The sequence below is a fragment of the Prionailurus bengalensis genome, chromosome A2, assembly GCF_016509475.1.
Source record: "Prionailurus bengalensis isolate Pbe53 chromosome A2, Fcat_Pben_1.1_paternal_pri, whole genome shotgun sequence".
NCBI lineage: Eukaryota > Metazoa > Chordata > Mammalia > Carnivora > Felidae > Prionailurus > Prionailurus bengalensis.
Genome location: NC_057348.1, coordinates 76,836,066 through 76,852,075, shown reverse-complemented (window position 1 = coordinate 76,852,075; position 16,010 = coordinate 76,836,066). Strand labels below are relative to the sequence as shown.

At 47.7% G+C, this 16,010-nt stretch overlaps 2 protein-coding genes across 2 annotated transcripts in view; one reads left to right on the top strand and one right to left on the bottom strand.

Moving 5' to 3' along the window:
* HBP1 (HMG-box transcription factor 1) overlaps positions 1 to 1,634 on the top strand; it is a 29,934-nt gene extending 28,300 nt beyond the window's left edge. Inside the window, exon 11 of the mRNA XM_043588599.1 lies at positions 543 to 1,634. Within this exon, the coding sequence (XP_043444534.1) occupies positions 543 to 560 (18 nt within the window). The 3' untranslated portion in view covers positions 561 to 1,634. The remainder of the gene's footprint in view (positions 1 to 542) is intronic.
* The window catches only part of COG5 (component of oligomeric golgi complex 5), a 316,096-nt gene continuing 300,956 nt past the window's right edge, over positions 871 to 16,010 (bottom strand). The window contains exons 20-22 of the mRNA XM_043588598.1: positions 11,659 to 11,785; positions 10,898 to 10,977; positions 871 to 2,698 (exon numbers count right to left, since the gene is read on the bottom strand). Of these exons, the coding sequence (XP_043444533.1) occupies positions 2,581 to 2,698; positions 10,898 to 10,977; positions 11,659 to 11,785 (325 nt within the window). The 3' untranslated portion in view covers positions 871 to 2,580. The remainder of the gene's footprint in view (positions 2,699 to 10,897; positions 10,978 to 11,658; positions 11,786 to 16,010) is intronic.

Here is a 16,010-nt window from a genome sequence, read left to right as displayed (position 1 = left end):
CCCACGTCGGGCTCCATGCTGTCAGTGCATACTCTGCCTCTCCCCTGCTCGTACTCTCGCTCTCAAATAAAGTTTAAAAATAACAAAAACAAAGGGAAGATAGTCCTTTGCAGCAGGAGGGCTGGTCGAGGAGGTCTTCAGTTCATTCTGCCTAGGTCTTTTAATAGTAACATGTAGTTCACACTCACACATTTTTCAAGAATCTCTTGTAAACAAGTAGATGGTAGTCAGACTCCAGCACAAGAGGGTGGCTGAACTGGGTTTGTGAAGTTCTTCATTACCTTAGACTTCCGTGTGGTAGGACTTAGCCTGGATCTCCTTTCTTTTCTGCTCCTCCTAATCTGTCTCTTCTTGCCGTTGTCATACATTTTCTAGATGCTTAGTCATCGAGTATTAGCAAACTTAAAAAAATCATCCCCTTTGAGAAAGTGATCTTTTTTAAACAGGAAGCTTATAAACATTCTGTTCTCTTAGTTCTCATTTGTAGAATTACTAGATATCGATTTATACACATTCACCGAGTTCTAATTTTCTCTCCACAGGGCTCACAACAGCATTAAGCCACGACGCTCGTTCTGAAGTCTTTAGTTACATAAACACTGACTGTCCATGGAAGGGCTTAAGAAGATCAAGGTGTCACCATTCGTCCTGAATTAGTGTGACCATAAGATACCGATAGCAATGAGTCTTGAAATGATTTAATAATATGAGTGAGGATTTGCTTTCTCCATTAGAGCATTAAGTAAGCTAAAACTATCAACATTGTAAACCAAATTGCCTTATTTTTCTTCCAAACTTCGTATATGTCTATCAGGTAATATAGGCTTGAAAATTGATATCCTGTGGTGCTAAAGTACAGTAGAAAGAGAGGAGAGTGTATACATGTTTTATTTTAAATTGTACAAAAGGGGAATTTAAAAATATGTAACTGCTGTTTATACATTGGCTCTTACTGCTTATTAATCTGTATTGTATACATAACGGGATGAAACAGAGCTGGGAACAGGCCTCTCCCTGAGCAGCCACCACACGCTGGGCCGTGCCAAACACGGGAGCTCTAGTCCGGCCAGTGCCAAGCGGCTGCCGGCACGTGTGGTGGGTGGATGGCGTCGGTGTCCCAACATGAGAGCCGCCTGCTGCCACTACCACGGGCGTGCGGAGTCTTGCACCAGGTGGCAGCACCCATCCATCATTTCCAGCGGAGGCCAAGCCCGGGCCAAGGTCAAGTTAGTTAATAGCATTGGGATATAGTCACTGTAATGGTGCTATTAACAGTTGACATCGTTGTATTTTTTAACTTTGTGTTCTGTATCTCCTCAGCCACGTATCTTAAATATCTTCTTTGTCATCGTATCTTTATGGTGGGGGCAGACTTTGCACTTACTGCAGTGCAACACATGCACTTTACTTTTCCTCCAGCTGTCTGAGGTGAGAGCAAGTCCCTGGGCGAGACGCTGCTTTTGCTCTGAGCTACAATCATGGCTTTTCACGTTACTTACCAAGTGGTGTTTCTGGTTAGGAATCACAGCTGTAAAATCGATTTCAGTTCATTACACTTCTTCATGATGTTGCCCCTAAATTTTGCACACTATATTCTTGTATATTATTTCAAATAAAATGGAAAAAATTGTTTATCTCTGACTTCTGCTGATTGAACTTGACTGAATTTGAGTGGTCACAATAACAGGTTCAGGGCATGGAAAATATATTCAGAAGTTGCTGATGAGGTTTTTAAGCATTAAAAACAAAATGTTAGTAATAGAGCAAGGACAATAGAAAAACAAGGACCTACATGACCTATTTGTAAGAATCTTTGTAGACTAAAGATTATTTTTAACTCAACATCTTACAAAGTGAAACAGGCCCCACAGTCTTTTAATAAAATAACACACGGAGTATAAAGACAGCATGGGTCTGTCTTTATTAAAGATACACTAGAACATACCTAAACAACAGTTAACCCTACGTCTTCACTTTGGGGTATGCCTGTGGTTCCCAGACTTCGTTGCATGTTGGAAACCAATGGGCATGTTTTTAAAAAATACTCATGCCTGGCTCCTACCCTCAGATGTGTTCCATCTGGGGTACAAATCGGGCATCAGGATTTTCTAAAGCTTCCACCATGATTCTAGGGCCACACATTGATCTAGTGAGGATGAAGGTAAGTGGGGAGTGGCAGGGTACTTATGTAACTTGATCAGAGCCCTTAAAAAGCAGTGGGGACTTAGGATGTGTATACACATGCAGGGGGAATCTTATGTAATGGGAAAGAAATTTCAGCTGGTCTCATAGAAAAAGCCTGGAAGGAGAGGAGTGGAAAAAAGAGTTGGATGTCTTTCTGGAAAAATCAAGCCCATGTGGAGTTCGAAGGTTGGTGATGACAAAGCTATTTTGACATTTTATGCTACTTAAGGTAGAAGGGCTAACGAGGTAAGGCAGAAGATCAATAGGAAATATGGAGAGGTCAATTACATTCTTAAAACAGTGGATGGGAGCTGTTCTCTAGAACATGTTACTTAGGGTTAGCTGCCAACCTTGAATCGGGTCAGCGCACGACGAAGAGTAAGAAATACTTCCAAGTTATTCATGAAGAGCAGACATAGCTTTTTGAAGCAGCTGAACCATTATGGGATAAACTGGTGCAAATTCTTTGCCTTCTCTACTTCTTACTGACTGAACGTAGGCTTCCAAAGCTCCCCTGAAAACAAAAATGAAAACAATGTCAAAAAATGATATAAAAGATAAAACCACTTAGAGGGTACCGATATTTAAAACAAGCCCCTTTCTGGAATTGCTATGCCCAGCTCCACAGGCTACGTGGCCAACAGCCTTCAAAAATTTACTCTTACTATGGTGAATGTGGAAATCTAGGAACATTTCTGGGTCCACATTGTGCTCAGTGGTCACGGGCTCTCTGGTCGCCAATGTTCTCAGTTTCCCTTCCCTTCCCTGTTGGACTTGGGAAGAGCCTCCTGCAGCTTGCTTGCGCTTGTTCACGGAGCTCACAAGGGGGAGCCCCACACCGTGGAAAGGCCCATGGGATCGCTGGGGTCCGGGGCTCTTCCCCACACAGGGAACCCTGGAAGGCACGTTATATTCCTGTATTTGAGGAGAGTATGAACCCAGGGGTTGTATAGCTCTTGGGCTCGGATTTTTTGGCAAATTGGGTGATGAGGAGTATGTGGTCCCGGCCAGTTAAAATTTATGATGTTCTCCTGAATTCGATCTGGGAGTCCACAATTGGATCTGGGAGTCCAGAGGCCAAGTGCAGTGCTCTGCTTGCTCATCTACTCTCTGGTGGCTTTCACGCCACAATGGCTGACAGGACTTGTCAAGGCAGAGGCCATATGGCCTGCAAAGCCTAAAATATCTACTATCTGGACCTTTATGGAGAAAGTTTTCCAATCTCTGAGCCAGATGGTTTAAGTGTTGGATGTTTAATTGGAGCTAAAGAAAATGGTTAAAAATTTTTTCATTATTAGTCTATTTACAAGTATAATAATTTTGTCATAATCGTACTGTTTTCTTGAAGTTGCATATGGAGATTAGAGTGTTTCTATGAAGATATAAGTTAATAATACCATTACTCAGCCCACATACTCAGTCTCAAGTCCCACCTACTCTGTGATTCTTAACTGGTTTTTTTTGCTCCCAAACACTGAGCAGACTGCCTCTTGCTCAGATGTGTTGATTAGCGCTGGTTCTATAGCGCCCTCCACCCCGCCAGCCACGTCACAGCCCTTGCCGCAATGCATAACTGAGTACCCAGTCTCTTATTTCCACCGTGACCTCCCTCCTGACTTGTTTCCATCTGTGTTTTGGGCAGCATGATCTGCTTTCTTTCAGGTACGCTTCAAACTTGCCTATCACACAGGCAGTCCCCCAGAATGTACAATGCCGAGAGAGAACCCTAATGGAAACTAGGGGCTCTGGGTGACGATGATGTGTTAAGGTGGGTTCATCGACTAGAACAACGGACCACCCATGGGGGACGATGTTAACGGGGGAGGCTGAGGGTGGATGGGAACTCTCTGAACCCCCTCTACTGTTGCTGGGAGCCTAAACCTGCTATCAAAAACGAAATCTACCAAAAAAGAAGAGACTTGAGTGATAAAACTCCCTTAGGGTAGTGTTGTGCTCACCTTCCCCTATTTCAACAAAGGGCCCCATCATCTCCAAAGGTCTCTATCTAAAGTCCTCCTTTAATCCACCTTACAGATTTCCACACCCAAGTCCCTCCTCTCCCCTTTGCTTCTGTTTTGAATCCTGCCAGGTGGGCACCAATTACTGCTGTCGCCTCAGAGGCGGGGTCTCAGCCCCTGCTGGTGGCTCTGATGCACGGTGCCTGTCACGCGATGAATTCACAACCCACCGAGCACCAGCTTCATCATCCACCTCCCCTGACCCTGCCTGTGCTACTACTGGGTTCTAGATAGTTTGCTGTGGCCTAAAAAGACCTTCAAATCATCAGTTTCCATTGTTTGTGTTACCTACACACGTACAGAGCAGTTTCACCCCATTCATGACTCTCACCCCAACCCTGATGCCGACCCGGAGAGAGCCGGGACGTCTGTGCGAGTACCACTGAAAAAAACGGTCTCTGCCTAACAAGGCAAGGTTGCAAAAGGGCTGGTTTCTCTCCGACCACGCTGACTCTCTCCTTCCTGAGACACCTTTCTCCGTCATCTTCTGAATGCTTGGAATGTCCTTCTGTGCTGTCCCTGCAGAGCCCTTTCCTAGAGGCCAGTACTCAGGCCTTCTTTTTGATACAGCCTAACTCCTGGCAGCACAGAAGAAACCACTTGGGAGTCACGAGAATTTGTGGAAAGGTCCAGGACTTCTGCATCAACGGTTGTGGCTTCGTGGGAGCCCGCATCGCAGGCTCTGTTCGGGATGTGGCCACCGTAGATCAGCTATGCGGAGGGAGCGGCAGGCCCTTCCTTAGGAAGCACAGCTGGTTTATCAGGCTCGGCCCCACTGCCTCACCGTGTGATCCGGGCCACCTTTCGAGCCTGTCTGCTCGTCTGCCAACTGGGAAGGACACCTACACCATGCAGCTATGGGAATGGGAAGACAGTGCTGGGAAGCACCTGGCGCTCTTCCAGGAACACGGAGGGACCTTTCTAACAGTGCTCACTGTTCTCCCCGCCAGGCTTCCAGACAGCCTGAGGGTTTCCACGTAACCCAGCAGGTTCACACTTCTGTCAGGGCATCATCACTTTGTACTTGAGTATCTATTATGCTGCAAGTATCTGTTCCGTGGTGAGTTTCCCTCTAAAGAACGTAACTTAGTTTGGAGGGTTGGGGCTGTTTTGTTCCTTTGTGCAGCCCCAGGACCTAGTGCTTGACAAATGCATGATCAATGAATTTTAAAAAAATGAATTAGAAATACAGGAAGATAATCCGTAATGAAAGGTAATGACAAGTGTGCAGAAGAAAGTGAATAAAGGAGAAACGTGATTGTAAGATCCTCAAAAGCAGCACAGACATGAAAAATGGAATTTAATGCTCTTAGAAAATAATGTTTTGTGAGATGCCTTAGTTCATGTCAGAGCTGAACCTTAATGAAACTATTTCCTTATGAAAAAACTTACTGCTTTTAGTAATACTTTTCAAGTTGCTATGGCATCCTGGGCAATCACCCCACTCCCAAAATGTAGCCCCTGCAGATTCATACATAGAAGAGAAATCCCCCAAGGGCTCCAACTGTCTTTGAGACATGGTGTATAAATATCAGTCTAACAAATTAATGCACTGAAATGTGCAGAGACTGCAATCAGTCTGTAATGAATGAATTAGATCCATTTTATCTAATAAATGAACCAAAAATCCACTTAGCAGTTGCATTTGCATCAAAAGGATAAGACATTATGTAAACTACACAATATGTATAGGAGAAAGTTCAGAAATGAGTTTGTTTTTTTGGTATTCATGAAAAACACCATCAGAACTACGGGGAGAAAAACAGATTCAAGCTACCCTCCCACGTAAAATCAGCACAAGATTTTCAAGCAATTATTAAATAACTTCATTTGCTTGAGCACAACCTCAGCTTTCTTGGAAGTCAGGCCAGGCATTATGTAAGAGTTAGTCTCAACTCGCGTTTGTAATCAAAATAAGCAGATGGTTAAAGTTACCCTTATTGAAAGAAAAAAGTCGTTCAGGAATTGCACAATTAGTAGAGGAATGGTTTGTGGTAACATGGCAACACTGCTCAAGTAGAGGTCTTTATGGAACACAAAATTCGTTTCTGTCAGGCATGAATTATCAGTGTGCTTCATACTGAAATACATACATGGCTCCCAGATTTACCATGTACCTTCCCAGGCAGGGAAGTCCCTGCCTCCCCTGGGCTCCATCCTCCCTCTTGGTCCCATCTCGGGCACCCAATCCCCAGAAATGAAGGTGCCTAGAGCCGCAGGGATACCGGGAGGAGAGACTGAATGTAACTCTCATCAACAGGGACCCCGCCGTTCTGCAGAAGCGCACAGGAGTCAGAACGGTTCTCAGCCTGCAGGCCCTGAGAGGCAGGCGGGCAAAGGGTTCAGGACGCATCTGGCAACGACAACTGTGTCATAGATGCACAGATAAAAGGTCTGACAGGCAAATAGGGCTCGTAAATGTTTCCGACACTGTAAAACAGGTGTTCAACGCAGACAGACAGAGGAAGAGGAGAGGAGGGCAGGGCTACGAGCGGAAGAGGTGCTGCTGGGCTACAGGAATCCAGAGTTCTGCAGCACTGAGGAGCCGGTCCTCACTCAACACCCATAGAGCCACAGGCGCTCCCCTGCGGCTGTCACCTATGTCCCTGGGGGCACACATGTCCGCGGCACCTGCCTGGTGGGGGCAGAGGACGAACAGTTTTCTCCCGCTTACACCGCTTGGCCCCAGGAGTCAGTGATTAGTCTGATTTTAAAATGAATGTGACCAATATCCACTCATGCTCTAGAGAAAACTCTGGTGTCAAAAGGAAGCAGAAAGGAAGGCGGAAGAGAGTTCATTATTTGCCACTTACTGAGCAGCAGTAACTCTCCTCGACTTGGCCTATTTATGACAACTTAACACAGTGTGCCAGGGGGAGTGCAGGGGCACGCGGCAAGGTCTGCCCCAAAAGTCAGAACGAATCTACTGACACTTAAAGAGCAATACTCACCCTGGGTTTATCCAAAGGGGAAAGGAGTTCACCCAGTGGTGCTTCAGTATGCAGGCACAAAATTAGTTTTGCAGTAACAGATAAGAGAGAACATTCTCTAGGACAAAGCTTCCCTCCTTGCCAGCAGCCTGGACTGTAGCAGGAGCATGGTGTTTTGGAATCCCCCAAGGAGGGCTCGGTTTTCTGCCTGGGGCTTGAAGGTTCTGATATCAGACATGTGCAGAGTGATGGATGGGCCTTATTTAAAAAGCATGACAGTATTTCTGAGCATGATTTTCAGTTGCTAAATATAGGCTTAGCAACAGCACTACCGATGAAATCACTCAGGAGACATTTTAAAGAGAAGCAAAACAAAACAGATTTGTGATGTACCCACAGCAGGACAACTGTCATGGATGAACTCATTCCAACTTGCTAAGAAGACAAAAATGGGCCCTGTTCAATTAACTGAATCCTGGATCCTCTGTTACCCTGTGTGCCATGGCTGAGCGAGTCTTTGAGACTCGGGGGTTAAAATCCACAAAGATGCATCAAATCTGAGTTAGGCCCAGGCCAAGTCTCCTCCACTCTAGAGTCCCGACCGAGGGCAGCTCTGACGGGCCACAGGAACCCAGGGGAGACTCATGTGGCATCCTCACGGGTGAGGAGAGTCACAGACGAGCAAGGAAGAAGAGCGGGGGCCCAGGATAATCTGCTCCTTATTCACATAGGCTCTAGAGGGTCAGGGGCTCCCCGCCCCTGGCTCTGAGCCCCCAATGCCCCTCCCAGAATCCAAGGGGCTCATGTTTCTCATCAGCCCCTCACAGTTGCCTGCTTGGCAGGGTCTCTCACCAGGACGGTGGGTCCCAGCGTCAGCTGTGCTGTGGAACTGCCTTTCCCAGGTCCCAGCCCTGCAGATTTGGAGGTAGCTGAGGGTGTGGCCTGGTCACCAGGCTTTTCCAGTACTCTGTAAAGGGATCTGCCACGAGAGTGTGGTTGAGAACCACCTGACCGCATTAGCCCCACTCTGGCTCTGGGGAACCCGGCTCCTTACTCTGCACTGAGGCTCAAGCTTGCTCGGTGTGGTGGTCCCCAGACTGACAGTGTTAGGACGCCCCAGGAGAGAGGAGAATGTTTCCAGAGCTATTTAAAAAGTACGACTGACTGAGATTTGGAAAATGAGGGTGACAGAGGAGCTGAATGATGTTGCAAAGGTTTTCTAGAGTGGCCAGTAGGTAATGGTGACACCCCAACCGAGACGGAGAGTCTGGGAGAAATGAGCAGATTTGAGAAGAGGATTTATTTTTAACACTTTGGGCTTGAGAACTGTGTGGGACTGTGAGTGACATGATGGCCAGGCTGCTGGCCTGAGGTCCCAGACAATCAAGGTGAGTCACAGGCCTGGGAGCCATGAGGACAGAGGAGATCACTAGACTCGGGGTCTAGGTGAGCTCACCTGGGGACCAAAGCACACACGGAATGTGAAAGAAAAAGAGCCAGGCACAAGTTGGGGGAGATGATGCCATTTGAAGAGCGGACAGAAGACAATTCTGCAAATGAAACCGAGGGAGAAAAAAAAACAAAAACGACCAGACAGATTAGAACGGAAGCAGATGACAGAGGTGTCACAGAAACTCTGGAGGGAAGGGCTTCTCTTGGTCTGCTTTGTGTCCTCAGGGCCTGGCACATAGTGAACTGTTCAGTCAGTGTGGCATTTCCAGAAGGAAGTGGCATTGACTCAACTCTAAAGCTACAGAGCGAGAAGGCAAGCGCAGCACCGTTTGGACTTGGTGACTGGAAGGCCTGTGACTTGGGAGAGAGCACTTTCAGGGGAGAACGCTGAGGGAGAGCCGCCTGATGTGTGCGGTTCCTGCGGCCGCCCCGCACCCGGGCGTCTGGGCCGAGGCTGACCAGAGGGCCGCTGGGTTTGTCCTTGTTTTCTGCTAATAACTGGATCGCGTTCGGTTACTTTTAAAAGTTTACTCCTTGGCACAAAAACAGACACATAGACCAATGGAATAGAATAGAAACCCCAGAACTAGACCCACAAACGTATGGCCAACTCATCTTTGACAAAGCAGGAAAGAACATCCAATGGAAAAAAGACAGCCTCTTTAACAAATGGTGCTGGGAGAACTGGACAGCAACATGCAGAAGGTTGAAACTAGACCACTTTCTCACACCATTCACAAAAATAAACTCAAAATGGATAAAGGGCCTGAATGTGAGACAGGAAACCATCAAACCTTAGAGGAGAAAGCAGGAAAAGACCTCTCTGACCTCAGCCGTAGCAATCTCTTATTCGACACATCCCCAAAGGCAAGGGAATTAAAAGCAAAAGTGAATTACTGGGACCTTATGAAGATAAAAAGCTTCTGCACAGCAAAGGAAACAATCAACAAAACTAAAAGGCAACCAACGGAATGGGAAAAGATATTCGCAAGTGACATATAGGACAAAGGGCTAGTATCCAAAATCTGTAAAGAGCTCACCAAACTCCACACCCGAAAAACAAGTAACCCAGTGAAGAAATGGGCAGAAAACATGAATAGACACTTCTCTAAAGAAGACATCCGGATGGCCAACAGGCACATGAAAAGATGTTCAGCGTCGCTCCTTATCAGGGAAATACAAATCAAAACCATACTCAGGTATCACCTCACACCAGTCAGAGTGGCCAAAATGAACAAATCAGGAGACTATAGATGCTGGAGAGGATGTGGAGAAACGGGAACCCTCTTGCACTGTTGGTGGGAATGCAAATTGGTGCAGCCGCTCTGGAAAGCAGTGTGGAGGTTCCTCAGAAAATTAAAAATAGACCTACCCTATGACCCAGCAATAGCACTGCTAGGAATTTACCCAAGGGATACAGCAGTACTGATGCATAGGGCCACTTGTACCCCAATGTTCATAGCAGCACTCTCAACAATAGCCAAATTATGGAAAGAGCCTAAATGTCCATCAACTGATGAATGGATAAAGAAATTGTGGTTTATATACACAATGGAGTACTACGTGGCAATGAGAAAAAATGAAATATGGCCTTTTGTAGCAACGTGGATGGAACTGGAGAGTGTGATGCTAAGTGAAATAAGCCATACAGAGAAAGACAGATACCATATGGTTTCACTCTTATGTGGATCCTGAGAAACTTAACAGGAACCCATGGGGGAGGGGAAGGAAAAAAAAAAAAAGAGGTTAGAGTGGGAGACAGCCAAAGCATAAGAGACTGTTAAAAACTGAGAACAAACTGAGGGTTGATGGGGGGTGGGAGGGAGGAGAGGGTGGGTGATGGGTATTGAGGAGGGCACCTTTTGGGATGAGCACTGGGTGTTGTATGGAAACCAATTTGACAATAAATTTCATATATATAAAAAAAAAAAGTTTACTCCTATCTCTGCTCCACCGATTCAGTGACCGCAACACATGACAATGAAGCAGAAAATGGGGCTCTAGGGCTTTTCACTGGGGACACGGGTTTTCAAAACCAGGGCGACAGCTCTTAGGGCTATACCAGTCAGGGGACAGCACAACAGGCGACGTGAAGATGTGGAAGTGAAAGACACAGACAGCAAAGCACGTTGTGCCCAACAGCTGCAACCGCAGGGTGTCCCACACACAAGTGCCTATGCTCGCAGGCGGCCTGCCGCAAGGCGGTGCCACTGAATGCCCCAAGCACTGCCTGGCCTCCTTCCCCTCTGCAACTCTGCCCTCCCCCACCACCGTGCTGGAACAGGCAGGTGTCCCAGGGGTGCATGGCCTTACCTGATAAGGAGGAGCCTGTCCTTTTCAGATGGATGGTCATCCAGCCACTGGGAGAAGCGTGCATGGGACCATTCTGCCCTCTGTAGGGTGGGAACACAGGCAGAGACAGGGTCAGGGTGTTCACACAGTGTCCGTCAAGGACAGTAAGTGCTGCTCAAGGATTCCCAATGTGAAATTACCCGAACACCTGCCCGCAGGAAGGCGGCAAGCCTTTGGTGCACCTTCCTGACCTCCAAGGAACCTTTCCGATTTGTCAGTTGAAGGTGGGTCAGCAGAGGAAATGGTGCCTCCATCAAAAAAGCTTTATGGGGGCGCCTGGGTGGCGCAGTCAGTTAAGCATCCGACTTCAGCCAGGTCACGATCTCGCGGACCGTGAGTTCGAGCCCCGCGTCAGGCTCTGGGCTGATGGCTCAGAGCCTGGAGCCTGTTTCCGATTCTGTGTCTCCCTCTCTCTCTGCCCCTCCCCCGTTCATGCTCTGTCTCTCTCTGTCCCAAAAATAAATAAAAACGTGGAAAAAAAAAAGCTTTATGAATCAATTACTTGTGTCATTATATTTAAAGGGTGAACTCTGGCTTCCCCAGGGTAATTTCTCCATTGCTGAGAGTGGGCACTGAGCAGTGGGCAATCTGTCACTGCTAAGGCAGAGATCCATGACCGAGGAATGCAAGAGAAGGCCAGGAACCCATTCAGTGACTGGGGCTCTGTATTTATAGACTTAGGAGGGAGAACTCACAAGAGAGTTCTGGCTTTACTTTATTACCTGAAAAGGGGATTTCAGCTCAGGGGGTGCTCTGGTGAACAAAAACTGAATAATGATGCTGAATGGAATAACATCCCCCAATGCAGGACTAGTGGCCACATGTTCATTCTTCTGGAAGATCAGGGGTCTAAGAGAAGAAAAAGCAAAAGTTATTTCACCTTGTTCAATACTGAAAGAGGTGATTTGGTAGAAGAATCTTAATAGCACATTAGTAGAATAGCATAGTAGTTATAATAGCTAAGAGCGGGAGAATGAATAATAGCATTCATCCTAAACTGGCTAATTCTTAGCCATTTCTTAACCACTACCCCCAATTCAGCCTGAAGAGAGAGAGAGAGAGAGAGAGAGAGACACACACACACACACACACACACACACACACACACACACACCCAACCTACACTCTGGCAGGCTGGCCTCCCCTGGCCTATGGGTATAACTTGACTTCAAGGTGGCTCAGCAAATTCCCCTTTTAGAGCTCATCTGATTAATAGTCTGAAATCAAAGCAGCAGTAAAGCCTTCAAACAGTTATAACCAACAGATACTTATCTTGATCAAAACTTCCAGCTTTCACTTTAAATAAAAATCCCTCTTTGGGCTATAACCTAGCATGGGTAAATGCAAACATGGTCTACACAGCTCTCAAAGGGCAATGATACCCCACATGTACTAAATTATTACCTTCTGAACATCCCATCAAGATTTATGCCAGCTCCCTTCCAAAACACCACACGAATGCACAGGCAAATCTGCCCCACCACCAATCACCACCAATCAAAAGGCTGGCAAGAGTAATCAGAAACTTTTATTGACCTCTCCTTGGCTGTGGGCTCTGACGGACAGGAGGTGGACACGCCCCTCTGTAGGGGCTGAATCTCAAGAGGGAAGAGGACAGTGGCACCTCCCGGCAGAGCAGAAATGATTCCAAAGTGTGTGAAACAGCTCTGTGTCCTGGGCTCTTGCCTCACCCCATCCTAATTACCCCCAATCCACACGGGAGGCCTGCAGGACCCAGAAGACCGGCTTCTTCCTCACATCCATGTCCAGGTTTGATGTCAGAGTCACGAGTGCTCTCAACAGGCAGCCGGTTCTCAATGGAGCCAGATTATTATCAGAATGTCTTTGTATTAACTATTCTGAAAATGAAATCTATCTTGGGTAGGGAGTTTTCTAATTTCAAGCATTTTATCAAGTAACGTTCTCCTATAATTTCTTTTCCATAGTCATTGTGGAAACGTTTCAGTCCGCTTTTGCTGACCATCACCAACAATCCATAAAGTTCCAGCCCAGGCCCTCCGGGGGCCACACTGAGCCCACAGCACACCTGCCGTGAACATCCTCCAGGCCCAAATGCTCTCACGGGGCCCCACGCCGCAGAACTGCACGCAGAGCCAAGCTCCTGAGAAGGTATGAAACGGTCACCGAGGGAAGTTTGGTTTTGTCTGTAGGCATCCCGGTAAGTCCTTGTGTGAATGTCTCCATCTGGGAGGGAGCTCCCAGGTTTGAACACTACCACAGCAACACCTACCACACGCGGCGTTCGCAGTGTGCCAGGCTTCAATATTCCAGCACTTCAAACATTCCGGCAAACAACCCTATGAGGGAGGTACTGCTCTACCCCATTCTACAGGTAGGGAAAACTGAGGGTGGAGAGACCATGTAAAAGCTAGAAAAGGGAAGACTAAGGATTCAAATACAGATATCCTGTCTCTTAGTTTTGCCATGCAGACTCTTTTAGGATATCAACTACAGCAACTACTCAACATGTTTTTAGAGCAGGCAGACTTAGCGGGGAACAGAGAACCCTGGTAAAAGCACAATTTCAATTGTCAACAACTTCTACAGAAAACCCTGAGAAAACCAATGTTTACAGGACACCATTTGAAGGACACACCATTATTTCTTAAGGGCCCCCATGTTCTCTCTGGGTCAAAGCGGACCTCCAGTCACCTGTGTACTTCAGCCGTATCACACAGTCTCTCACAGCAATATTTTCACCCGGCTTGACCTTATGTTGCTGCAGGGCAATGAGGGGACACTGACTCTGGGCCGGCACGGGGATGAGGCTGTGCCCAGTCCCGCTTCCCGCAGGCTGGAGCCCTACTGTCCCAGCAGCAAGACAGCTCCCAGCCAAAGTCCCCAGGAGTGGCCGACATTCCCAGAAAGCTCTCTGCAACTCCAAAACCAGCTGGTGGCCATGCGGTCTCCTTTGCTGTGCCGGTGGCAAGGCCGCTCCTGTGAGCTGTGGGGAGGGGTCCTTGCACTGGGTCATAGGCTCATCCTGCAGGTCTGGCATGCCTGACAGCTGCTGTGAGGGACGCAGGGAGACAGGAGAACGCACGCCTTCCCCTCACTCCCTGCCTCTCTGGTCCTATGAGGCTCTCCCCTTGCCCCGGGAAAGCTCACTCTGCCCGTGCCATCTGATTTTGGCAGGATTCACCTTGAACCCAGGTTCGTGACAGAAGGAGACCCTGGGGGACCAGTCCTGTGTGACAGGCCTTGACATAGGGAAGAACAGCCATACAGAATCCTTTCTGCCTCTATTACAGGACGACGACCGAGAATTTTGGTCCCTGCGTCTCTCAGTGCTCCATATATGATGTCCCAGGTATAGGTGATTTACAATTCTGTACCAATGAGCACAGAGAATTCTCTTAAAATTCATGTATTTCCTTCCTCCTGAAAATGACAATTACATAGCTGAATGGGATTCTCTTTTACCCCAGGGGGTTTAAAGTCAAATATGAAACATAGCTACAGCAATTAAATTGCTTTCATGGTTTGAATACTGTTTTTTAATTTCTTCCATCTATTTTTTATTTAAAAAAAATTTTTTTTCAACGATTTTTATTTATTTTTGGGACAGAGCGAGACAGAGCATGAATGGGAAGGGGCAGAGAGAGAGGGAGACACAGAATCGGAAACAGGCTCCAGGCTCTGGGCCATCAGCCCAGAGCCCGACACGGGGCTCGAACCCACAGACCATGAGATCGTGACCTGGCTGAAGTCCGACGCTTAACCGACTGCGCCACCCAGGCGCCCCTTTTTATTTTTTTTTAATGTTTATTTATTTTTGAGAGACAGAGAGACAGAGTTGGGTGGCGGAGGGGCAGAGAGAGAGAGGGAGACACAGAATCTGAAGCAGGCTCCAGGCTCTGAGCTGTCAGCACAGAGGCCGACGCGGGGCTTGAACCCAGGAACTGTGAGATCATGACCTGAGCTGAAGTCGGACATGCAACCGACTGAGCCGCCCAGGTGCCCCCCCTTCAATCTGTTCTTGATGCACACTGAGGACGATACCGGGGTGGAAGGGCATGAGGACAGCACGGAGGGAGGCTTGCAGGTGACCCACTCGGTGGTTGCTGGCTGATGTACCTTTGTAACCAGGCATGGTGAGAACCGGCTCGCACGAGCCCGTCTGTTCATCACCTGTCCCTCTGTGGCTGTGAGTCTCAGCAGTTATTTTTCTGCCAAGACCCAATCTCCCACTCTAGCCACTACAAGGACTGCCACACTGGATCTGATTCCACACTATGCATCACTGACATAATTACCTGTACACATCAAAGGCAGACATTTTACTCATGGTGCTTGTTTTAAGAGTCTGAAAGAACACAGCATGAAAACTTCCCTTCTCCCTGACTCCAGGTGGAATCTGAAACACTGGCAAGTTAAAAAATAAATCACCATCTGAGGTGACATGAGGAACAAAAGGAAATTAATTAAGGTGTTATAAAACGCAGTTACCCCAAATGCCACAGCATCATTCTTCGAGAACACGCTAAACAGAGCAGCACTTTCAAGGTTAAACTTTACAGACAGCAGGCAGTCCTCATTAATCAGAAGTATTAGGTCCCATTAGAAGAAGCACTCTTTCCAGTAGGGGGTCTCCACGCCGAAAGGACTTCCAGCTGGGGGGCTGCTGGTCGTCCGTGGAGGCCAGTGATGAAGTGAAGGGACACTGCTGTTCCCGCATCCACATGCAACATCGGCAGCAGCCCATGCCACCTGCCACCCCTCACTGCAAACTTCCTTTTGCTCAGGCGCCTGGGAAGGTGGCAAGACCACCGAGAACACGCAATGACATCTGGAAACAGCAGAGAAATGAGAGTGGAGGGGAGGGAACACTCTTGCCCCTGCACAGGGCACACGAGGGTCTGGCCTTCTGGAGAGGGGAAGAGAACGGTGGAGGCCTGCAGGAGGGGTCAGGGTGCTGTGGCAGAAGGGGCCATGGGGGTCCCAGGAGAGAACAAAGCAGGAGGCTGAGGGTTGCAGGTGGGTCAAGACTCAGAGTAAAGAGGTTAGAGAACTCTTAGCTTCCTTTCTTAGGATCTAGATGTCATGAACCCCA